General features: G+C 40.9%; 2 protein-coding genes across 5 annotated transcripts in view; both read left to right on the forward strand.

Moving 5' to 3' along the window:
• The window catches only part of CMSS1 (cms1 ribosomal small subunit homolog), a 226,547-nt gene extending 216,576 nt beyond the window's left edge, over nucleotides 1-9,971 (forward strand). For all 4 annotated transcript variants that reach the window (XM_077174440.1, XM_054627991.2, XM_077174441.1 and 1 more), the window contains exons 6-10: nucleotides 522-624; nucleotides 2,053-2,113; nucleotides 2,948-3,035; nucleotides 4,650-4,738; nucleotides 9,305-9,971. In XM_077174440.1, the coding sequence (XP_077030555.1) occupies nucleotides 522-624; nucleotides 2,053-2,113; nucleotides 2,948-3,035; nucleotides 4,650-4,738; nucleotides 9,305-9,388 (425 nt within the window). In that variant the 3' untranslated portion in view covers nucleotides 9,389-9,971. The remainder of the gene's footprint in view (nucleotides 1-521; nucleotides 625-2,052; nucleotides 2,114-2,947; nucleotides 3,036-4,649; nucleotides 4,739-9,304) is intronic.
• Nucleotides 9,972-10,113: 142 nt separating this feature from the next.
• On the forward strand, nucleotides 10,114-20,975 carry LOC129117426 (cell cycle control protein 50C-like). The gene is made up of 7 exons (XM_054628080.2): nucleotides 10,114-10,911; nucleotides 11,680-11,790; nucleotides 12,924-13,025; nucleotides 14,418-14,508; nucleotides 17,534-17,671; nucleotides 18,732-18,941; nucleotides 19,701-20,975. Exons 1-7 carry the CDS (start codon nucleotides 10,612-10,614, stop codon nucleotides 19,889-19,891), a joined length of 1,143 nt encoding a protein of 380 aa, XP_054484055.2. The 5' UTR covers nucleotides 10,114-10,611; the 3' UTR covers nucleotides 19,892-20,975.
• The last annotated feature ends 4,740 nt before the right edge of the window (nucleotides 20,976-25,715 follow it).

Raw genomic sequence — 25,715 nt, forward strand, 5'->3', positions numbered from 1 at the left:
TTTTTTCTTTTTTTTGGTATCAAAAATGTTCTAGGCTTTCTTATAATTTCTAGGGATTATTTGTCAGTAATTTATTGTGGCTTCATGAGTAGGTGTATGTATTATCTTAGAATGAAAGTCCTGCAGCTGTCTGCTGACATGAACCAAGTGAATTTTTTTCCTCTTGTATATTTATATAGAACTTCTGGTCTGGTAAATGTACCTTTGCAGATGATTTTCTCTGATACAAATTGCCATATGTGGCAAATGAAGACAATAAGCTCGTCACCTTAAAAACTGTTGATTGTTAATGCTTATCTAGTTTCTTCAGTTATGTGATATTTCTGTATTTTATTTATTTTGGGCATTCCATTTTCCAGTTTCTCAGCCATGACTAAATGCAAAAGCGATGCCAAAGTTCCAGACCTCAGAGGAGTCAGCATGTGTGTTCTTGCTGCTGGCTACCATTCATCATGTACTCTAGTAATTTAAAACTGTGGCATGCAGTACTTTGTGTGGCTACAACGGCTTTTCCATTGCAGTCTGTCCTAAGTGGGCGAAGCTCCGGAGAAGCCACAAGGAGAAGAAGTCAGTGGTGATGTTAGTTCTCTGCAGCTCTGCCCTCCGCTCCTTGGAGCTCATCAAGTATGTCAGCAGCAAGGGCTGTGTTGAGGTTGGCAGTCGGTCAGGAGTTTTGGCTTGGAACCACAGGCAAAAAGGCAAAACTGGGACACTGTCCTTTGCTAGCCAGCAAATTCACTGCCTCAAACTGATGCAATATCCCTTCCTTCTTTAAACTCTGGGAGTTGGTGTTGGGTTTTGGACGCAAGTAATGCTCAGTACTTCAGTTGCCTGGGAAGCTTTACTTTTGTTAAAAACCAAAAGTAAAGTGTAACCAATTTGGGGAAACGTGGAATATGTTATACTCAGGAACAGAGTAAGCCCATAAAGCATCATGATCCACCACTAGAAGTCAAGGCTTTGCACTAAAGGCAGTGAGGACATGGCATTTCAGGGCGTCAGATGCCAAGGTGTGTCTGGCCTGAGTGCCTCCAGGTTTGTGTCACTGTTCTCAGCTGGCTCAGGCTGGCAAAACTGCTGGGTAGAGATGACAGTTTTCAGTGTGCCCTGTCCCTGTTTTTTCCTCTTCTTTTTCCTCCTACTTCTCATGCCAGAAGTTTTGATGACTCTGATGAATTGATGGATACCTCACAAATTTCATGGTTGTCTTCTATGTCTTGACCCTACTTATCTGTCAGTACAAACTGAGATGGAGCTTTGGGAAGTTTGATTCCATGACACAGATATAAGCATAGATAAGGCAGATAAGTGCCAGTCATGCATGCAGAGACTAGCACCTGAGACTTAGGTGGTTTAGATGTAGATAAACCTTTAGCTTTGCGAATTAAAAATTTGTTGCACTGTAAGAAGCATGCAGAACAAACTGTCTTAAATGACATTGAACAAATACTGAATATGTTGTCTCCTGTTTGATGAATACAGAACATAGAGTTGTTATGGTGTGCCAAAATGGAGTGTCAGAAAAACAAGTCAAGGTTTCTAACAAATTAGTTTGGTTAATTGGAGTTTGGACAATGTCTGCAGTAAAGACAGTGGCAGCCTAGGTTTTCCCAGCAGCCATGCTGCAGAAAGACTTTGAAATGTAGATTCATCCATACACAGATCCTTCCTTTTCTGTACACACACTCATATTCATTAATGCCTTTATCTCAGTAACTGAATTGTTTTTTAATTAGGATTTGGTGATTAACCAGTTTTGAACTAAGCTAGCTGTGAAAGCACAGGCCGTAATATTAAATATTATCTGACAATCTATCTAAACAATATTGCCCTGGTATCTTCCACTGTGTCTGTCCAGTTGTTGATCTCTGTTGATGAGTAGCAAACAAGAATGTACACAGTGTTCAGAGTACAACCAGAGTTCACTGGGGGACTGTGTGTGTCTCAAATGTATTGAGAAATGCCAGTTGGTTTTTCTTTCCTCATGTGTGGTCTTAAGCCCAACCCTGCTTCTTGTATTTCACCGTTCATTTTTTTTATTATTATTATCAGGTCAATGACAGCCTTTAAAGGAGATTGCAGAGTCATCAAGTTGTTTGCAAAGCACATAAAGGTAGGGAATTTTAATAGAGCAAGTAAACAGCTAAATAGTGTGATGCGATTTTCTTTTTAAATCCTTTGGCAGTAGTGCCTTTCATACAGTGCTCGTATGAAGTTCCTTGCTTTAGGCAGTGCTTCCTTTGGTAGCCCATTGCTGCAGTGGGAAGAATTTCACTAAGCACCATCTCCAGTAGCTCTGGTGTAACCCTGTGCAGAGTGTGGATGCTTGTGCACGTGCTGAGTTCCACTGTTCACATCCCCTCAAGTGCTCATTCAGTGCCAGAAGGCTCACACACACAGCTCTGTGCAAGCAAACTGTCCACCACCCACCATCCATTGGATTCTGAAAATTGAATGCCTGGATCCGCGGTATCCACACCTGTCAAAAAGCACAAATTATTGGGAATAATGAATGTATGCTTGGCCTTTGATATAAATGCTGTCAAACATGCAAGTGTCATTTGCTTTATTTCACCTTTTTCCAGTATCTTCATCTTGAAAGACTTCACAGTTAATTCAAGTTTTTCAGTAGTCCAGAGCATTTGTTTAAATGCTGAAGGAATCTTGCTGTTCTCACCTCCAAAAATAATCGGTGCCATAGCAGATTTTTAAAGTTAAAAAAGATTGAACTTCTAGAGAAGTGTGATGCCCAGCTGGCTTGTTATATTTCTTAAACTTTCTTCCAGATATAATCATCTGACAGTTTGAAAGGCAAATATCGTTTGTTACTTGTTGGTGTTCTAGAAAGAAATACAATGAGATCTGGAATTTATTTCCAACTCCTTGAGAAGAAATTTTTAAACAATTATGGGTTTACTGTTGATTTTTCTTTCTCTCTTCAAATTAGATAAAGGAGCAAACGAATATGTTGGAGAAAGGCATGTTCCACATTGGGGTTGGAACTCCTGGGAGAGTAAAGGCACTAGTGGAGCAAGGTAGGAGAACAAGGAGGGTTTCCTCCCTGGGCATTTTATATTTGGTCTCATGAGAAGTGAAACTGGTTTTTTTTTAGGTTGACATGAACGTGTAGATTTGGGTACTAAACTGTGTGGTTCTGTTTCTTCACTTGTTCTATGTCAGACAAAACAAGGTCAAGGTTCTGGTACTTTGTTTTATGATCACTTTAAGCTGGCATAAGCCAGTATTAGCGGAGAAAGGCAGAGAAATGCTTCCTCTCACCTGCCAGTCAGTGCTTATTCCCTCTTCCTACTCCCTGTGCAAGCCCAAGAGTCTTTGGCAGCTCAGAGAAATAACCCCAATTAAACCAAAACCAGCATGCACACAAAATCAGGTAATGAGCAGGCAGAGGTGGGAGACTTCCTCTTTTGGCAGGAATACTGATTTATGCTGACTTGAAAGTGATTGCAAAACCATAATGTGAGATTTAAAGTTCCAGGAAACCAAACACTGCAAGTGGATCAAAAGGAAATAGTGGCAGAAGTCACTGTATCATATGTTACTGTGAGCTTAGTGTAAAATTTTGTGAGGGGTATAGGAAAGATCTGCTTGCTGATTTGATCTTATTTCTCATTTGCCTGTAGTAAAATTAATTATTCTCTAGAAATCTTTTAAATTTTGAGTATTTTTACTTATTCAGTAGACAGTATGTACACAAAGAAAAAGAAACAACAAAATGACAAGATGATAAGGCAATTCTTTCTATTCCTCATGCAAGACACTGTCTTGCTCTAACTGTGTTCTCTTGGTCAGGGATTGGCAGTGGTTTGGGACTCTACTGCTCCTTCCAAAAGAGTGCAGGAGTAACATCATTTTGTTGCTTCCACCAACATTAAATGTTGGTGCTCAGCACAACAGCACATTGCCATGAGAGTAGTGAGGCACTGGAACAGGTTGCCCAGAGAAGCTGTGGATGCCCCATCCTGGAAATCTTAAATTTTATCCCAAGCTCTAGTTCTTTTTTTGACAGTTTAGTGTTGCAGTCACTTAGTGTTGGGTCACTTAGGGAAGGGAGAGGAATCAAAACTGATGGGAAAATATGGTGAGCATCATGTACAAGACCTGGGAAAAAACAGGAGAACAGCTGAAAAGCAAGTTCAGAAAGGACCTTTTTTTTCATCACCACTTACTTGAAGGATAAAGGAATTCTTCAGGAGCACCACTGACCTGACTCATATTCACAGAGCACCCTGTCCTGTAAATTGCTGAACACTGTCTCTTCCTGTTAACATCAATTTTCAGGTTAGGGTCCTTGTAACTTACCAGTGACATCAGCTGTGGAAATTCAACTCCTGTGGTTTCATCAAGAGTAAGCTTGAGGAATTACTTTCTGGCAGGATGTTAAGCTCTTGACAAGTCTGGCAACAGTAGTTGTTCTGCTTTTGTGTTTATCTTCCAAAAAGGCAGGAGATTATGTGGCTAAGGGAGTTTGCAGTGTCGGTGCATTAGTTTTCCAAGCAGCAAATGTAGTACTTAAGTGTACAAAGATCAGTTTCCTTGGAAACAGACAGCAAAAGATGTAAAAGCCAAAAATCATTTTGATAAGCACATGTAATATTATCTTGGTAATAAAAATTATGTTGCCTTTTTAGATGCCCTGTGCTTAAACTCCATGAAATATATGATTCTGGATTGGAACTGGAGAGATCAGAAACTGAGGAGAATGATGGACATCCCTGAGGTATTGTAGATGTTATATTCTTTGTATTAAGTACTTTTGTTGGTAGCTCTCAGGTCTTGGTCAGTGCAGTTCTTTCTGTAAAGCTGTCTTCAGTGGGAAAGGAACACAAAGAAGTTCCCATTGACTGAGAAGTCTGTACTCTCAGGTCTCAGAATTATCTCCCGAAAAAGAATTTTTCCTTTATTGTTGCAAGTCACAGCTGTGACTTCTATGGCTGTGCTGTGAGTTTCACCTGTTTATGCTCCATGGATATTCTGCCTGTCCTCAGGAAGCTCCCTCAGCAGGAGGACTTTGTACAGAGTCCTAGACCTTGACAAATGAGAGATATGGGCATCACAGACTGTGTGAAATTTAACAGAGGGAAGTGCTGGATTCTGCACCTGGAATGGGGCAGCCCTGGATGTACAGACAGACTGGGGAATGAGACAGTGGAAAGCAGCACCATGGAAAGGGACCTGGAGGTCCTGGATGATGGAAAGTTGAATCTGAGCCAGCAGTGCCCTGGAGCCAGGAGGGCCAACCCTGTCCTGGGGGCATCGGGGACACCATCACAGCTGGGCAGGGGAGGGGATTGTCCTGCTCTGCTCTGAGCTGGGCTGGCCTCACCTGGAATATTGTGTATAGCTCTGGTCACAACATAAGGAGGGTATAAAGCTGTTAGAGAGTGTCCAAAGTAGGGTCATGAGGATGGAGAAGGTCCTTGAGGGGAAGCCCTATGAGGAGGGGCTGAGGTCACTTGGGCTGTCCAGCCTGGAGAAGAGGAGGCTGAGGACAGACCTCACTGCAGTCACAAATTCCTTGTGAGGGTGAGAGGAGGGGCACTGATCTCTGCTCTGTGGTGACCAGGGACAGGACTTGTGGGAGTTGTCTTGTGGCCTGAAGTTGTATCAGGGGAGGTTTCAGCTGGATATTCGGTTTTTGATCCAGAGGGTGGTTGGACACTGGAACAGGCTCCCCAGGGAAGTGGGCACAGCACCAGCCTGACAGACTTCAAGGAGTGTCTGGACAATGCTCCCAGGCACAGGATGTGACTCTTGGGGTGTCCTCTGCAGGGCCAAGATTTGGACTTGATCCTTCTGGGTCCCTTCCAACTCAGCATATACTGTGATTCAGTGAAAAGTTTCCTCAAAAACTAAACAAAACTATGGCCAAATATCTATGTTTCTCCACCTGAGAGCAAGATAACATCACATGAGTAAATCTACAGACAGTTCTCATGTTTTTTTCTTTTCTTTCTTGTCTTTTTTTTTCTTTTTTGTTTCTTTTGACAAGAAGTAGGGTACAAACAACTTAGATCCATCCATCACTTGTACACTCTTTCTAAGATAATTCCCAGTTCTTTCCAGATCTGTAATCCAGCTTTTCTATTTATTGCTGTAACAAGCTGTGTTTACAGTATGTTGTGGAGCATCACATATTTCTAGCCAGATGAAGAGGCAGTTTCCTCCATTAATGCTTGTTAGAAAGCTCCCAATTTCCTGCACAGTGTCTTGAGGTTTTGTACATTTAAAGAAGGCCCATACATGGCAGGAATCTCCAGGGAAAAGATTGCATATAAACATTTAAAAAGATTGCATATTCTTTTGCACATAAACATTAAGTGAAACAAAGTGAAGCAAATTTCACAAGTGAAACAAATTATCAGTCATTAATCCATCTATGTGCTTATCTAAGTATTTGAATGTGCTGCATTTTACAGCTCCACATACACAAAACAAAACTAAAAAAATACATTGAAGAAATGAAGTAGCAAAAAAAACCTCTGCCTTTGCTTTTTTGGTGGCAAGGAGGCTCCCTCTTGTGGCTAATACATAAGGCTTTTTTTGTATAATACATAAGGCTTTTTTTGTATGGTGCTTGCACTTACCTGTAAGTTTTTTAAAGAACAGAAAACATGAAATCACAGACAGTACAGTACAAAATCACGGGCAATACAAAAGGTGTTGATGGCAGTGGGATGGATTTTTTAAGTCATCTGAAGTCAACATCAATAAAGTAAATCATAGGTGATCCACCTCCAAAAAATTAAGATTATGTTGCCACTGTTTCATTTTGGGCTATTGCAAACCTCTAGTATACCTTTCAGCTCACTGTAGGCAGCATCATGGTAGTTCTGTGTGTCTGTCTAGAAATATAGGCCTAAAGTTGTGACTCCAAGTCTGTTTTATGAAGGCAAAATCCTAAGGCTGTCTTAGCATAAAAATTTAAAGCTTAGTTCAAGTTAAATCTGGGTAAGTAAGAACACTGGACCATCATATATTGTATTAGGATAAGCAATAGATATTTGTGTGTGATTACAGAATAGTGAATATATAATTACAGAAAAGTCTTCAAACTGCTTTTGGCTCATGGAACACATCATAAAGGAAGGTTTTTAACATCTTGGGCTTTATAAGTGGAGTATTTTGCAGGTATTTATCCCACTGCAGACATTAGGCAGATTCCTTAAAGTTGTGTATAAGGAATGTCAAAAGCGAAAGACACCCAAATAATGTTTCGGTGATATTTTAACATCACATATAAACCAATGGGATGTTCTAGCAACTTGTGGGCTTCAAATATGGAATACAGTCCTAGTCAGCCTTTCTCATTGTATAGAAAAATGTCAAATACATGCTTGGAATACTCATAAGCTGTCTCAAAGAGAGGAAATACAGTAGCAAAGGCAATTTTTAGAATAGGCTGTGTGATGTACTAATTTCTTCCACCTGTTTTAATTATGGAGGCAAAATTGTACACTTCAAGTTAGAAACTCAGCATACTGGCCTATTTTCAGTGCAGACCTCAATTATCAATCATTTCTTTGCATACTTAAGGTGCAACATTGCTGAATTTCATTGTTTTTAAACCAGAAAGCAAGAACAACTGGAAGCACATGTCCATTGTACTTGCTGTTTTGGTAGTCACCTGATGTTCAGTGGAGAATTATGTACACAGCATTATATTTATATTCTAATAATATATTATAATATTATAGTAGAATATAATTATTCTAATATTATATTTATATTCTAATAAATATATGAATTTAAAAACACATGGATCATCCCACCTGGCAGTTCTGTATGCCATCATATCCACACAAGGGATGGTGCCCCGACCTGCTCTGTCAGCTCCCTCAGCATCTCATTAGTTAATGTTGCTGGATTTTTTCATTCTCTGTTCCTGTGTCTCCCACTTCATTCATCCCAAACAATGGAGAGAGGAGATGAAAGCTCTCAAAGAAACCACAGGAGGAGTGAATGAGTTTGTCAGATTTTGTCTTGGCACACTGGAATTGAAGTAAAGCATAAAGGTGTAAATAAAAATGGATTGTATACTATTTGATCTGACCAAAGGACAAGCTTCCTTTCAACAAAACCCTGTGACTGTGGTCACAAGGGTTTTCAGGATGAAGAAGAGACGAGAATGTTGACTCCATGATCAGAAGGCTTGATTTATTATTTTATGATATATGTTACATTAGGACTATACTAAAAAGAAATAGAAAGGAAAAGATTTCTTCAGAAGCTAGCTAAGCTAAGAATAGAAAAGAATGAATAACAAAGATCTGTGTCTCAGACAGAGAGCAAGAGCCAGCTCTGCCATGAGTGGTCAGCAAATCCAAACATCCACAGGAGACCAATCACAGGTCTACCTGTTGCATTCCACAGCAGCAGATAACCATTGTTTACTTTTGGCTGCTGAAACTGCAGCTTCTCACAAGGAAAAATCCTAAGAAAGGATTTTTCATGAAAGATGTCTGCGACAAAACCCAATACTGTATTGTGTGCAAACAATACACACACCAAGCCTTCAGTAAATTTGAAAATATGTTAAGTTGCATATGTCATGAAAATAAAAGGTTTGTGAGAAAAGGACTTGTGATAGAAAGACAACTGTGTTCACCTTCGTGTAGCACATCCAGTTTGAAGTTGAGGCTGGCTGGACTTTCTTACATCATTTATTCCTCTGCAGAGTGGAGGCATGAAAGAATATAATCCTGAGAGAAAACCTGCAAACAAGGGATTTGTAGGTGGTAAGAGGGAGCTATAAGGAAACTCTGGACTAAGCATGATGATAAAGAATCTTGTGTTCCCTCTGAAGTATGTAGTCAATATTTACTCTGTAAAACATTTGTTTTCTCTTTAGATAAGCCATAAGCCATGGCCATATCAGTGTCATAAACCAAGGTACTTTGTATTGCAGCACAGGCAGACCTGACCTTCAAGCTCACTTTCATTCAGGTGTCTCAGACACAGACAGGGCTGTGCCTCTTGCACTGCCCTTGATCTGCTTTATGCCAATCTGGAAAGTTCTGTAGGGATTCTGCAGCCCAGGATGGGCCTTTTGCTGTGGTGTGCTTTATCAGCTCTGCCAATGACAACCTTTCTGTAGCCATGTGCAATGGGTCTTCAGGGCTGCAGGGCAAATGATGGGTCTTTTAAAAACTGGAAATGTTCTAGAGGACCGTGTGTAGGAATCTCTTCTTTAATTTCTAGTCCTATAGTAAGGTGCCTGAGTAAATAAATAATGGTATCATTATCAGTAACTTCTTATGCTTTCTCTGATTTTTGTTTTCTTCAGATAAAGAAAGAAACAATTGACCTACTGGAGAAGAGTATTATAAAGCTGTGCAGAGATGGATCTGTGAAGCTGGGACTCTTTTAATGAGTTTACCAACAAGGAAGTAATTTGCAGCTGCATTTTACTATTATCCTGCCTGAATTTTGACTTTTCAGAGGTCACAATACAGAAGGCACATTGCAACTTTTTCTGAGTTTTCTTTTAATAAAAGCCCAGAAGTTTTGTTTGTAGTTCTAGTATTATTTTTATTGCAGGAACAATGTCATACTGAAATCAGAGTTACACAGCTTTCACCTGCTAGATGTACTACTACATGTCACAAGTAAGACTTTGAAGATGAGCAAGCAAATATGGGTGTGCAAGTTTTTGCACAGCTCAGTTTTCTGTTCCCTCCCTGTGCTGTCCCAAATGACACATGTATTTCTCTCGTGAGAGTGGTAATCTACTTGCTCTTGGAGGTCTTTGAAAAAGTTGTATGAATTTCAGTAACATGTTGAAAAGGTATTTTTCACCTGTCTGTTCTGGAGCTAACCAAATGCTGCTTTTTGCTCTTACATGATAAATTATCTGTACATTATACTGAGATTTTATTTTGGTTAAACTGTTGAAGTGTGCAAAAAGTATTCTTATGTTTGTCCATTTAAATTAAAATGAGGTGATCTCTGGGTTATTCTTTTGTTATTGCAGATAGTAGGGAATGGATGGATTCTTTTTCAGAGAACAAGATGAATAGAGATAAGGAAATCATCAGTATCTTGGGAAGCCATTGATCCAAATTGGGTATTTTAAAAATGAGTTGTCCTTCTATGATAAAGAATACACAACCTTTTTACAACCTTTAATTGCATCTCAATCAATAGCAATGAATGTAATAGGTTAAGAAAATTGGTTTGGTCTTCCAAAGCCATGTTCTCTGTGCAGTGCTGTCTCAGCTCCTGCAGTCCTCCCCAGTGGAATCCAGTGCAACTGGAGTAGAGCTCCTTTCCTTGTATGCCATGCCTGTTAGCTGGGCAACTGTGGAAGTGAAGGGAGAAGAAATAATGCATCTGAAATTACACAGAAATCCCAGTATAGCTGCCAGTATCCCTGCAAAGGAATAAGTCATAACAAATTCTAATGAGCTGCGGAGCAGGAAAAATATATGTAAGCTTTTCCAGGAGGAATGAACTGGACACCCTGATCAAAGTACACAATCACTTGGTTGGTACAAGCTGATCATGGGGATCCAGGCACAAGTACAGAAAACAAGGAAGAGAGAGATCTAGTTAATAAGTAATTCCTCACCATAATGCAAGTTTGAACAACGAATGCAGTCTCCTAACAATAAAGACAGTATTTCAGCTGAAACATTCTCCAGCACAAGGATATACCTCCTTTCTCTCACCAAGAAGAAAATGAAAAACAAGACAAGTGTTATTCCCAGAGAAGGAGAAGCCCAGCCTTCCAGGTGTCCAGATAACAGTGCATTCAAACAGCAGAGGCTGCCAGCTTGGAAGCCCCAGCTCACCATTGCATCTGTGCTCTCCAGCTTCTTTCTGACAGGGGCATTCTGCCTCACTGTGGGAGTCTGCCTTGTCCTGTCTGCAAACAGCGTCAGAGAAATACAGGTTGGTTTGGGAGTGGTGTTCTTTGATATTCTGTAAAGTAGAAACCAGGCCAGGTTTGGAGAGAAAAGGCTTTGAGTTTTTGCTTTTGAGTAAAGATGATAGCAATGGCTTTATGCCTTGGACATGTGTCCAGAAGCTGGTATTCCTGTGAAAATCTTCAGAGGCAGTTGGTCATCAATAAAATCAGAGCACTGGGTGGTAATATCTGAAATATGGGTGATAATTACTGCCAAAATGTTGTCATTATCTTCTGGGGTTTTGAAGGGAAATAAGCAAATCCCTCACAGAGTGTTTGACACTATAAGAACATTCATGTTTGTTGGGCAAAAGCTTGAAATACAGAGAGCCCTAATGTTTAAATCCCTCCTGCAGAAAAGGTTATTCAGACCTGTGGTGTTGTGAATAGACTCCTGTTTGGAGCCAACACTGAGCACATGATGCATGTGGGGATTTGTCCAGCATTACTTGGTCAGCCAGCCCAAGCTGCAGAAGTGTACTTCACTCAGCACTCCTTTGCTGAGGAGCAGACGTGACAGTTCTGCAACAGTCACCAAAAGGCATTAAACCAGCTTTAAAATAGGGATAAATTTTGTTGTTGTTCATTGAGGCCAAATCCTCACTCTGCCTCTTCATTTTCAACAATGTTTTTGGCAGTCCAGGGTCACTTAAAAGAGAACAGCTCTGAGAAGCCTTGGACATAAACCACTAACCTTTTCCTATGAGCATGTTCTTTATGACAATATATTTCCTTGTTCACTTTTCTGACAGATAGATTATTCAGATAAATGCTCAGATTGTTCAAAGCTCCGTGAAAATTCCTCTAACTGGAATAAGGAATGCCACTGTTCTATTAATTTCACGCTAAAGGAAGATATATTGGTAAGTGGGTGCAAAAATCAACTCAGGTTGCTGAGTACCACCTGTTACTTATATCCCTAAATGAGAGAAGACAGTAATTCTGTTCTGTAGAGCTCCTGGCTAAATTTGCTTTGTACTTTTTCAGAACATGTAATGCTCAAAATTTTACACTTTAGCCTTTGTTGTTCATTTTGGTATTAATAATCAAGACCAGGCCCCTTGACTGGGAGATGCCCAAGGAGAAGGGGGTGGAGGAAATGGTATTTGATTGTGGAGGTGACCTCTCTCTGTCTCTCTCTGAGTCAGAGGCAAAGGCTTGCCCTTGGCCTGGGATTGGTTGTTGCTGCCCTCCTAAGCTCTCAAGTGAGAAGGAAATCTGAAGCTCTGACCACTTTACATAAGTAGACCCCTGTAGTCATTTTTACAAGAGTTGTGCTGCTAATCCCCAAGGTCTTTGAAATAATTCAAGTCTAGCAATGTGATTCTGAAGTTTCTTTTGGAAAAAATATCCTTAATTTCCTTCCTTAAACTACCAGGTCGTGTTATTGAGACTGTTAAAATGCTTCATGTTCTGCCAAAGAGATTTTATACTTAGTACTGAATAAATGATCCCTTAAAATGACAGTGTAATTTAAAGTCACTTTAGGATTCTTCAGTATTGAGAAGGCTGTTAAAATACTTTGTAATTCTCCAGATTACAGTGATGTTTGAGATGAGAAGTTAATTTAACTGAGTAATGGGTTTTTTATAGTTGCATAATTACCCTTCATGCATGATTTGCCTGCCCAGCATTCTTCTTTGAATGTGAAGGTTTTTGTGTATGTTCTTTAATGGAAAATGAGTGTCTGTCTCTGCAATATGATTCATAGTCATTGCAAGTTCATGGCCAGCCATGCCATCTTGAGTAAAATATCAGGCATTTTTATTTTAGGTTTTGTTTGGTGATTTAAATTATGTTTAATTTTGTGCCAAAACATAAAATCCTACAGTTAGGGTAAAGATTAGATTCTAGCCCATGACTGCTGTATTGCTTAGGGTGTAGTTAGAGACATTTTAATATAAGTACTCTCTTCACCCCTTTTTTACTAAGTAATAAGATTCCTCATTGCCTTCATGAACTCTCCTTATTGAAGGGATTTATCCTTGGATTCTAGGGTGATGTTTTTATGTACTATGGTCTGCAAAACTTCTATCAAAACCACCGTCGGTATGTGAAATCAAGAAGTGACGCGCAGCTGTTGGGCCGAAATGTAAATGTAAGTTTTCTTTTTCTGTTGTGAGATCAGCAGCACTTCCACCAGGTGTGCCTTTGACCATATGGAGAACCATAAGTGTGTTTAAGTGCCTCTAGGGAATAATAAAGTACAGATTTTCAGTGTTTGGTCATGGCTTTTATGCTTATTGGGGCCATTATGCCTAATAAGTTAGTAAGAGAGGAAGGTTGAAGGGGGTGGGGGGAAAATAAAATATGTCAGTCCTGTGTTGCAGTTCTCAAACCTACACCTTGTAGTGCTGATTAAAAATACATCGTCTTTTTCAAACACATATACAGAAAGCTTTTCCTTCTTGTGTTGTCAGTCTTCTTAGCCAGAAGTGTTTTAAACTGTGCTAGGAAACTGAATTATTCCCTAGCTAGGGCTAGGGAATTGAGTTATTCTAAGTCTTTAGTTTTGCCATTGGTCTTTGGAAGCGGGCAAGGAGCAGGAAAAGGTTAGTTCTGAAATAAGTGGTATCATGTAGCATTCTAAGTATGCAATTCAGATGTCTAAAGAGGGAGTACACAGCATCACCTGCAGCAGACCTGCATAAGGAAACTGGAGAATGCAATCATGGCATTCAGGTTTTTACTTAAAAATCTAAAGCATATTTTTTTGGGCTTAAAAGTAGCATTTCTTAATATACACATAGTCCACGTGTCCTTTCAGTATATATGATGGTGCCATGGTAATCTATTGTTTCTCTAAAATGCTTCTTACAACTCTCAAGACATGTTCCTCATTTCTATAAAATGCTTCTTAAAACTCTGCAAGTGTCCTGTCAGCTTGTTTGTTTGCATAAAGATGCAGCTGCTTTTTGCTTTTGTGCCAATCAGCTATACAGCTCATTGAAGTTACTTGAAAATGTTTCCATGCTGAAACCTGAAGATTTATAGTTTCTTATAAAATGTGGTAGAAAAGATGTAGTAAAGCTGAGGGGGACTTCTGGTTTTCATTCTGTATCTTCATACATCAAGATTTGGCCTTGTTGACTTGCAGTAATTTGGCCAACTACATCTGCTGTTCTCCAGCACTAATTCAGCCCAGGTCAGAATTAAAAAGAAGGTAAAATAAGGTGTTCTAGGGTACGCCAGGGCTTCACTGGAACATTTCCAGTTGTAGCCATTTTACAATAGCAGATCCCCAAACCTGTTTTTTGTAGTCTGGTGCTTGCAAGTCGGCAGCAGAATTTGGTGAAGACCTTAAGTTTCTGTGCCTAGATATGGAAGGTGTTCCTGAACTACAGACCCATTCATTTGCTGTCTCTCTAATGTGACCAAAAGGTACTGGAGACTTAATTGTTCAGTGGCTTTTCAGAAGAAGGCATGGGAGGACACCAGTTAAAAGCAAACCCTGGGTCTGTGCCTGATTGTTGTGTGACCTTGAATGCAGATCCAGAGGAGCTACTGCGCGCCCTTCAGCACCTACAGGAACGGGACCCCGATGGCGCCGTGCGGGGCCATTGCCAACAGCATGTTCAATGGTACGTGGGACTTTCCTCTGCCCCTTCCTGACTCCCTCTTCACACTATTCCCTTCCCCATGGCAGGGCAGACCTGCTACTGCAAGGCCTCCACTTTCTCCCATAAAAGGCTTTGTTTGGTGGTGCTGCTCTGGTGAACGTGAGGCTCTGCTTCCTACTGTTAGTAACTTGGCCCTTGTTTGGAAACTCAGGGAGATTTCTCATTTTCTAAGGCCCTCTTCCATGTGAGTGTACAGTAGGAGTGAGGAATTTAGGCCCTCTTGAAATAAGGAACAAGGATACAGTAGATTCGGTATACTTCCTTGCTAAAAAGCACATTCCTGTACAGTGATGGGAGAGCCCAGATTCTGCCTCCTCACAATCACATTCTTAGAAGGAGGGTGTCATGGTTTTGGTTTGCTAATTTGAGATTTCTTGGCTAGAATAGTCTTTCTTCATTCATTTAGGGAGAGAAGTCTCTCTTGTTAATGTTATGGAGACTTCTCTACAAGAAAACAGTTCTATCCTGGCTCTCTCCACGAATAGCAGCTGCCTGGGGAAATCTGCAATCGTGAGATCCCTCCCATTTTCCACAAACTTTTCCCACAGCTGTGTTTATGGGCCATGTCAACTTATGGGGTACTGTTTTAAAGATGAGTTATTTAAAGGCAAAGGTTCTCATTATCTGTATCTGAAATTATCTTCTTCCTAGGAGCACAGGATCTTCATCACTCTTCTCTCCTTCTCTGTTCAAACTTCTCATAGGATCACAGCTACTTTAACATCTGCTTACTTTAGCATGGAGGCTTTTGCTTGATATCTACAATGTGAACATTTTCATCTCCCCATACTTCCATGTTGGAAAAAGAGTCTTTTCTCCATACAATGTGCTAAAAAGCACATTCTTATACAGTGATGGGAGAGCCCAGATTCTGCCTTCCCACAATCATGTGCTTAGAAGGAGGCACTCTCCACATTCTCCACTTTACTTTGGATCTTTGGATCTACACAGTTTCATTTTTGTTCTAGAATGCTGGAAGCATTCATAGTCCTAATTTGATCCTGGATTTGATCTTTGTAGTAATCTAATGGGCATAATCTATTTCTGAATACGCTTGAGAGATTTCAGAATGTATCTTTGGAAAGAAAAGCAACAAAAACTACAGACTTTTCTCCACTACCCCATCTTTTTTGTATTCCAGTTTCTACCACTCCTTGCTCTCACTCTTTTTTTAACGTGTTCCATGCAGCAGGTTTTGAGAAGGCAGCAGCTCTTTCCAAGCAGCTGCACCACCTACACCAGGGGACTTGTGAAAGCCAGTTGCATCCAGTAACTTCTAGATCCATTTGATTTTCATCTGCCTGCTTATCCACCTGCTGCTGGAAGTGGGATTTACTGGGCTGGGCTCAGACCTAGGCCAGCAGAGCCCAGCTGTGTGCAGCCCACACTGTTCTGGAGCCTGGGAGGGAGAGTCAAGACAAGAAACTGCGCAGGCAGAGCTCAGAGCATTGCAATTCCTGTTAATGAAGTGGTGACAAATATCTGGGGATGTGGTGGGCCACAGAATGATTGTCAGAACCCAGGAAATTCCTCTGGCTGCCCTGGAGGACTTGAGGCCCTGCCAAGGGGCTCAGAGACTTTGGCCCAGAGCCCAAGACCCCTGTGCCTTTGATTTTGACCTATGGAGCAAATTACCACCTTTATATGAAGAATTACAAGTCAAGAGAGTTTAAGTAGAATAATAGTTCGTTTGTCACAGGGTGAAAAATAGATTTTTGGAGTTTTTAGAATGGGGGTTCAGGAAGTAAGATGGAGGAACCTGGGCATGTCCAGTCTTTCTCCTTCTTCTTCTTCTTCTTGGCCTCCATCTTCTGCTGTGATGGTGACACTTTTGGATTGGTTTAAGGTAGAAACTCACTGTCTAACATAGATGATAGGTATTGGGAAGTTATTGTAGTTTTTAGTATAAAAAGATAACACCGCCCCAAGGGCAGTCAGTGTGCCTCAACCCAACCTGGCAGACAGACCTTGGAGGGTCGGAGAAAGAATGTTATAAATAAGAAACAATAAACAACCTTGAGAACGAGAATAGAAAAATCCTGACTCCTTCTTCAATGGCCAGGCTGGGAAAAAGAAGTTTGTACCTATCTCAGAGTCACTCTGACCAGCAGAGATTCTGAGAAATTATCATTTCCCAGAAGATTGTGTCTGAGCTTTAAGGAGCTGCATGAACAGAGGTTTTGTAGAAGAAAACAAAAAAAAAAAGTATCTTTTCATTGATGCTTATGCAGCTGAGTTGTGTTTTTCATGTCTCCTAAAAGGCAACCCCTCCCCACCTGTATCATCTGATTGTCCCTGCCCATCATCCCATTGACTGCCTAGGGGTTTACAGAGCTGTTAATCCATCCTATAATGGTTTTGCCTTATATTAAACTAATCTATGTAGGAAAATAGTAATGGATAAAAACAAGTGCTGTTCGCCCACTGAAACTGGACAGCATGGTTAGGCAAAATTTTAACTAAATGGTTTTTGATTGAAGAAAGTGTTTGTGTCCAAGTTGGTAAGCAAGCTCTAACTGGCATAAAACTAAAGCAATTTTTATTTCCAAAGGACTGGATTCCCTTGATTGTGCTTCTATCTCTACCCTAGTCCCTGAAAACACATCATGTATAGCAAAGTTTTGGGACAACTGTCAAAGAAATTCTAGGGGAAACTAGCTAGGACAGTAACTTCTGTAACTAGCTAGAGAGCTCAGAAAGTGATTTTCAAAGAAGGTAGTCCCACAGGAGCTGATGGACATGAGAAGCATGCACAACATACACAGGGATTGATAGGAAATGTTCAGTCTTTAAAACTTCAGTAGTTCTAAGACGGTGGTACCTTAGTTCTTCTTGTGAAATGTGCAGTGCTCCATACAGGCCCAGGATGTTCAGGTTTTCTATCCACTTGAAAGATGCTTCAATGTGCCTTTTTTTTTGTTAGTCATTCTGGCAATTAGAATGACTGCCTTTGACTCAGAGATGTTGCTTTTTGTATTCCCTGCAGATACTATTGATCTGTTTTACAATTATAACTCATCTATGATTCAAGTGCCACTGCTGAAGACTGGAAACAGTTGGTGGACAGATAAAAATGTGAAATTTCGCAATCCTGAGTCATACAATCTCTCTTCTGCATTTGCAGGTAAGAATGGTTCTGCTGGTGGTCCTTATCTTTCAGTGGCCTCCCTATCTCCCCCTTCATATGTCTCCCATTCTCAGAAAAATCACCTTTGGGAGAAATAGCAAGAAAGCAAGTTGAAGAAGGAGGGTTTAGAGGGTGACTGATAGCAGAAGGCATATTTATCCAAAATACCACCTTTTAACTTTTTTAATTGACCATAGAAATGACGAAAAAATGGTTTTGGAAGACTGAAGTTAGCCCACATCAATACCCTTCTTTATACTTTCTTGTAATGCCTAATCTGTCCAGAGAAAGCAAGGAAGCAGTTGCTTTTTTTTTTTTTTCCTTTGAAAATATCTGTGAAGGAGAATTGCACATCCCATCTTTCCCTCATGCCTGTGCAGATTCTTGGGCAGTTGTGAGACATGAGAGGCTGCCTTTGTCACTAGTTCTTTCAGACTTGTTTCCTAGGGCTGTTTCCTTGTTATGGTTGATCTCCATTGAGCTGGGGCTAAAAGCTGCCTCTTGTGGATCAGAGCTGGGTGCAATAGGCAAGAGCTAATGATCTAAGCCATGTTCATGGGACAAATTTTAAATGTCATAGGCTGTGCCATTAGGCTGCAAAAGGCGCCTTTCTAGTTGTACAGGAATATATTAATGTGTAAAAATGAAGGCAAGCTCCTCATTATAGAGAACATATTGCTTGCTGAAGAGATGAGAATCCAGAATAAACAGTATTTTCACTTGTGCAAGTCACTTTGTTTCTCCTTTGAAGGAGAAGGTTCTAATGTGAAGGAGAAGTGTGTAGCATTGAAGGTTCTAATGTGTAGCAGTCCCTGGGTACTGTTAAACTGTTAATTCATGTTTGAGGTGAGTGTTTGTCCTCATGTTTGTCCTCACATTTGTCCTCATGTTTGAGGACATGCTTGGAGATGCTGTTTTCTGGCATATATATAATTTTGCACAGTGTCTCCTGTATCTACCACTGCTCATATTCCGCGTTGGTTGTGTGAGGCCCAGAATCTCAGCAACCACAGATTTTACAGACAGTGTCTTTCCTGCTTTGCCTCTTTGTGACCAGGCACAGCCAGACCTCCTTACTGGCAGAAGCCAGTGTACCTGTTGGATGAGGAAGATGAGAGGAACAACGGTTATGTGAACGATGACTTCATTATCTGGATGCGAGTGTCAGCCTTTGCCACGTTCCGGAATCTCTACCGGCGCGTCAGACACGTTCGGCGCTTCGCAGAGGGCCTGCCAGCAGGGAATTACACCTTCCAGATTTCCTACAGTATCCTTTCACATTCCCTGAGACTCCCAGGGAGTTACAGTGACATGGAGGTGAATAGGATTTGTGTGGGCAACTGGCAAAGAAGCCGTGAGGAACACCCCTGTGTCAGGAGAGCCTCGAGGGATTTGGGCCATGTCCTGACTGACAAGAGCTTTTGTGCTGGTGATCTGTCCCCTCACAGCCAACAGTGGGAACTCTGCTGACTAAAGAACTCCTTTTGTCAGCAGGAGTTATGTCAACATGACCATAAATTCCTCTTCTTTCTCAGCTGATAGAAATGTGGTTATGTTCTGTCATGGTTCTATTCTGAAAGCTTCCATGGGAGAGATGAAAGGTAAACTCATATAACATTCTGGACTTCAACATATTAGGTAGAGCTGAGCACTTACCCTCGCAGAGACTATGTGGAGTATCATGATAAGCTTCCCAAAAGGCCCATTTTCAACTGAGCTTTCATAGCAAATTAATGCAGTAGCAGTCCTATAAATAATGAATCTGAAATTTACAATGTTTTGGAAAAGTAAGTATTTCCACATGCACACAAAGACTGTATCTAAAATAACTGGGTTTCTTACTACCAGCTGCCTACCACCTCCCAAAGAGCAGCTGGGTTTTTGTATCCAGAATTGCAGAAACATCACCAATGAGTTAAAGGAGTTTTGGCAGCAAATGCAGCCCTCAAAACTCTTTATGCCTTGGAAAGCTTTTTGAGCATTTAATGTACACTTTGTTAGTGAAATCTTAACATCCTTCTCTCAGATTTCCCTGTTACCAGATTCAAGGGGAGGAAGCATGTGATTCTTTCAACCGTGGTGTGGAGTGGTGGAAGTAACCCATTCCTGGGAATTGCCTACCTGGTTTCTGGCACAGCAGCAACCCTGGCAGGTTTTGTCATAACTGGCATCCACTTAAAGCTCAGGAAAAAGAAAACATACTTTCAGAAGCAATAAGGTTCACCTTTCTGAACAGAGACAGAAGTGTGCAGTGAACAAAGAAGGTGCAGCACAGACCTTTCAGTCTTTTCCCTGAGCTCTGGACCATTTTCAGTGTCAGGTTTGGTGAATGTAAACAAAGTGAAGGGCAGGGCTAGTCCATCATCTGAAAGCTGAGGTGCCATTCTCATTAATGTACGTGTGAGCCTAAATTTGTTTCCTTGGAAACTTGTAGTGAGATGAGCTTCAAACAGCAGATAGCACAGCAGATTAGAATTATAATGGCAAAGAAATTATGTGGTACCAATGTCTGGCCAGAAGTCAGGGTCCATATTAATTTCTTACTCAGCCCATAATTCAGACAACATTTCTCTTAACTGGAATGGAGCTTTGGATGGGTAAAAAGTGAAGTCTTGATCCAACAAAAAGCTTGAGTATGTAGAACTTACTGCTAAAATCTGCTTGTGGACCACGTACATGTGCTTAATGGCTTGGCTTGGGTTTTATATATCTTTTTCAGCTATGCTGACAAAACAACCAGTTTATACCAGTGCATTCACTCCAGTTTGACACCTGATTTGGGTTGAATACAGGGCATTTATCAGGAGTTCGGAGTTTGTTTAGACCAAATTTATTTGATTTATCTAGCAGCTGAGAGCTGGAGGGCATCCAATCACTTATTTGCATTTTTAAAATTATGGTTCCATAGAAATCCTAAATGAAAAGCTCCTTTAATGCAAAATATTTTAACAAAACCATCTACCTAATTTAACTATTAGGCCAAAATTGCACTCCTACCTATCCCATGTGAAAGTTCACAAGTTTACATGGCACAGAATGGTAATTTATTGTCAATAAAAAACAAAGCACCAGAAAATCCATCAATTTAAAGTGAACACTGCAGTACATGAACAGGTTCATCAATTTTTATGTTTCATGTTTAATATTTTACACATTTAGGAATTATTTCTAGTCTCACAAAATGAAGGAACAGCACTGAAGAATTTAGGTCAAGCATACCATGGTAGGTGTGAATTTTTTAAACTAGTTTTTCTGTTGTAAAAGTGCAAGTGGAATAAAACACCTTCAATTACTTTCATAAGTATTTTGTGTGCCTTGCCTCTCTCCTAAAAGGCCTTCTCACTAGAACAAGAAAGAAATCACAGATTGGAGCAGGAGAAAGGGATGTGGCACTGGGAGCCTGCAAGCCACTGTCAAGGCATCTGCTTTTGAGAGTGTCTGGGGCTGGGCATGTGGTGACCTGTGACAGATGGCCCCTGCTGAAGGGGTTGGCAGCACAGAAGGTGCAGTTTCCTTGAAGTTCTGCTTTGAAGCTGAGCCATGAGCAGCAGAAGGGAAGCTGCTCTATTCCCAGCCCAGCCTGGGAGGACAGTCCTGCCACACCAGTGCTTTGTGCTGGCCAGGAAAGGTTCCTGTCCCCTCTGCTCTTCCTGCTCAGGGCCAGTCACCTCCATCCTGAAGCTGCAGAAACTGCACCTTGCACCTGGATCTGTCAGGAGCTGTGGAAGAACCCCACCCCTCACTGGGCTGGACAAGACAGAGCATGAAGCAGGGCATGCAACAATGCTTAAGGTCGTTAGTCTAAATCACTTTTAACGGTGGGACATGCTCCTAAAACTTTTCAGTCCTTTTGAAAAATGTAATCCCATGCAGCTCTCTGGAAAGCTCTGATGGGATTTCCTGACAAAGCTGAATTTGTTTTCTGGCTCCTAACAGACCATGGGAACATCTTTATTTTTCTCTTTCTTTTTATGGTTTTTTTTTTTTCATTGTCTGAGAAACTGACTTTCAAGAAATTATAGGGGTGGTTAAGTCACAATGCAATTGTCACTGATATCATTTTTTCATTAAGTATCTGGTAAATAAGCTAGTAAAAGGAGACTGAATAATGAGGTATGTATTTCAGTGAATCAGTATCTACCAGGAAAAAAGTTATCCAGAAAACATAGCCCAGCAAGTAGTGTTTGCCCATTATCTCCAAGAGGCTTTTTCAGGAACCTCTTCTCTTGAAATGTAGATTGTTTTCAGTCCCCTCCATAGAGAAGACCTGTCTTCAAACAAGTCTTTCTGTTTTTCCAGAGGTTGTCTAAGACTTCGTTTATAAACCCAAAATCCCATTTTTCACAGCTTTAAACATTCTTTACATCTTTCTAGTACCCTCTGAACAGTGTCCTTGGAAGCTGCTGCTTCAGCTCCAACTGTTTCTGTTGTTAGCTCTGAGAAGCTCTGCAGTGTCTGGCTGGTTCAGGGTGGTGCTGCCCACACCAGAGCAATGAGAATGGCAGGTCTGATTAATTCCTCTCAGCAGACAGAATCTGCCTTGCTCAAAAGGCTGGAAAATAAGTGTTAGCAACCTTCTTATGCTTCCTTTTGTGCCAGCGCTGCAGCCACACTGTGGGTCTGCCCCCTGTGCCAGAGCTGGCACAATTGCACCTTCTCAAGAAAGCTTTACAGGTGTGCTCCTCACACTGGGAATGCTTCTCTATCTGCATGAAATGTTTGTTGAATTCTTTTATGCTGCTGCTGCTGTATTCTCCTTCGTGCAGGAGCTGGAACAGAAGTGAGAGGCTGGGCTGAAAGATTGGCATAACCTAACAGAAAGATGGTAAAAGCCATCATGAACTGCTCCTCATTGTGCCAAGTCCCAGGGGATTGTCCCCTTTTCTCAGCTGCTGATAGCAGCAGGAAGCACAGGTCCAGGCAAATATCCAGTGGGATTTTGAATTCATTTATCCCGGCTACTAGGAGATCATTAGGTCAGTTATATCAGAGAAAGCAACACTGAGGTTTGGAGGGCAGAGTTTTGAAGCAACCAGAGATGTTGCCCTTTTCCTGAGGTACAAACTGTTTTCAGAATACCTGAAGTGTTATGACCAGTACTGTGTCTTTGTCATAGTGCTGCTTTGCCTTGGGCATTTGATTTTATGAATTATGTGTCTTGAGTAAAGAGGAAAATTTTTTAAAAATGCTTTGGTAAAGCTTTCCAAAATAGAATTTTAATTAGCTGATTTATTAAACATACTTTCACCAATAGTAAGTGGGCTCTTTTCTCAGAGAGACTGACTTATGTAGATTTGACAACTCAGTGCAAAGGTGTCAGGGTTTACAGTTGCTGAATGACATTGAGCTGTCCCTGAAAAGTCTTCAGTCAACAGCAGCACTATGGGGGCTACAACACAAAGCCATAAAATATTAACTACCATTATTCGTAATATCTTGACATAGCAAAATTATTAAATTGTTCGTTCCTTTGTTACAGCTACCTAAAGCCTCATCTTGCATCATTGCTACATTTTCAGTACCTTTGAGCTAAATGAAATTTTGCCATTTCCTTCACTCTCAACAAAAGAAAGATGCATGTCAGAAATGAGGTTTAGGTTTGGTGAAATGAAATTAATGATGTCATAGATGCTGACTACTAGAAAGTGCTTTTGTTTTCTTTTGTTTTGTTTTGTTTTCCCCATCTTTTTACCTAGAACAGATAAATAAAGGAGGACTTTTTTTTTTTTTTTTTGCAGGGGGTGAGTGGATATTTAATAAATGGAAAACTGGACAAAGGATTCCTGTTAACAGATGTAATCTAAACTTATATGTTAAAAATGGTCTAAAATAGATAAGCCAAATGGAATATATGTTTCTGGTGTTTGTTTATCATTTTAAAGATGACAATTACATGTGAGAGCATCTTCTGGGATTCTTTAGTTAGTTTTTAACAATGGCAAAAATATCTGTAGGGGACAAGAGACCATTATTATGAAAAACATATCTGCAATTTAAATTTCATTTCTAAATTACAGGGAGGTGTAGGGGACATATATATTTTAATGTCAAAACTGTTGTAGTGGTTTTGGTTGCCAGCTCCTTTTGGGATTAAATTTCATTAATGGATATAACTATATCTGGAAAGAGAGACATAATAATTAATCAGGTGTTACAGAATATTTCCGTAGCAATTCAGTTAGAAAATTTTTCCAAGCCTTTTTCAGGCTTTACAGTTTCATGAATATATGTCCAGTATTTGTCAGCCTAAATTTTTTTTTTCTGTTTCTAATCACAGACATTTGCTTTCATCTAAAAAGAAAGGGATATGAGTCCTTCATGTGAAACAGATTAGCATGATCACAGACCTATAGAATCTGGAAAAATTAGTTACATGCTGCATCTATTTTATATTAACAACTGTGTTACATGCAGATTATTAATATTAGTGTTTGGATGGTTTTATTGTAGTGATGCACTCAGTGTAAAAACTTCCTCTCCTTCCTCTGAGAAATGAAACTCTAAGAGTAAAGCCAGAGATGGCAGCTCAGGGAAGGGAGGGCTTTGTGAGCCTTGATAAGATAAAGAGAAGTTGCAGAGCATTTTGGATTTGAGTTAGATCTAAAAGAGGAGAGAGCATTTGCTTTTGTCACATAAGAAGGTGCTGTCAATCCTCACTGGAAGCAGTAGGTTTGAAACAGCTGATTTGAGAAAAACCTCTAACCACAAAATGAGGGGAACAGCAGAAGGGGAAGAAGTACTGGTGCTGCTCTTGGGTGGGGAGGCAAAGAAATTTGGCTGAGCTGCTCAAGATGATGGGATATTCTGACACATGATCTGGAAAGCCCATATGATTTTGAGCAGCAGCCAAGTTAAGTAAAAGTCTCTTGGTTTTCAGTGCAGTCTGAACTACAGTGCATAGTTTTTGAGCTAAGGTGTTTTGACTGGATTCTCTGTAATTGCATTATTCCCTACAATTCCAAGAATAATTTGGTTATGAGCTGGGAGTGCCTTGGGCAGCTGCCTTCAATTTGGTGATCTCTTGTTTCCAAAAGAGGGATTGTGGAGCATTTTTTGTTCTGTTTGGGTCCGCCTTTTCCTCGGGTTATGGAAGCCAGGCAGGGTTTCCTGAAAAGTGGGGCTTGTTTTGCTTTTGCTCACGTTCATGAATGAATGAGAAAGCTTAAGGAGGAAGTAGAAAGACTAAGGAGTTCCATCCCTGAGAGAAGCCCACCAGGAGTCAGAGGACTCCCCTGTCTCCTACCATCAGGCAGAAGGAGGACGCCTGGTAGATGGAGGGGACTGGAAATGGCTCCCTACTTGAGGAGGTAATAAAAATTCCTCCTGGCCCCATGACCTACCCAGGTGCCACTTCAGAATAGGTATGAGGCCCTGGATCCAGAGAGTCAGCCAGATTATGTAGAAGAAAATTATCTGCCCAGTGAACCTCCCAATTACACTTGGTCTGTTGGAGGGACCACTATTTCTAGCATTATAAAGAAAAGTAGGCCAGTCCTAGTGGGTGACTCCCTTCTGAGGGGAACAGAGGGCCCCATGTGTTGACAGGACCCACCCCACAGGGAGGTCTGCTGCCTCCCTGGGGCCTGGGTATGGGATATCACTGAGACACTGCCTGGGCTGATTCAGATTATTACCCACTGCTGATACTCCAGGCTGGCAGTGATGAGACTGGAAAGAGGAGTGTCAGGACAATTAAAAGGGACTTTAGGGCACTGGATCAAGTGGTTGATAGGGCAGGAGCATAGGTAGTGTTCTGCTCAGTCCCTTTGGTGGCAGGGATAAATGATGAAAGGAACAGGAGAACCCACATTATCAACAAGTGGCTCAAGGGTTGGTGTCATTGGCAGAGTTTTGGATTCTTTGATCATGGGGCAACTTTCACAGCACCTGGCTTGCTGGAGCCAGATGGGCTCTATCTATCAAGGGCAAAAGGATTCTAGCCCATGAATTAGAGGGGCTAATTGAGAGGGCTTTAAATTATGTTTGAAGAGGGAAGGGGATGCAGCTGGGCTGTCTGGAAGCAGGCCCAAGGGTGGTAAGC

The sequence above is a fragment of the Agelaius phoeniceus genome, chromosome 2 (genome assembly GCF_051311805.1).
Source record: "Agelaius phoeniceus isolate bAgePho1 chromosome 2, bAgePho1.hap1, whole genome shotgun sequence".
NCBI classification, from domain to species: domain Eukaryota; kingdom Metazoa; phylum Chordata; class Aves; order Passeriformes; family Icteridae; genus Agelaius; species Agelaius phoeniceus.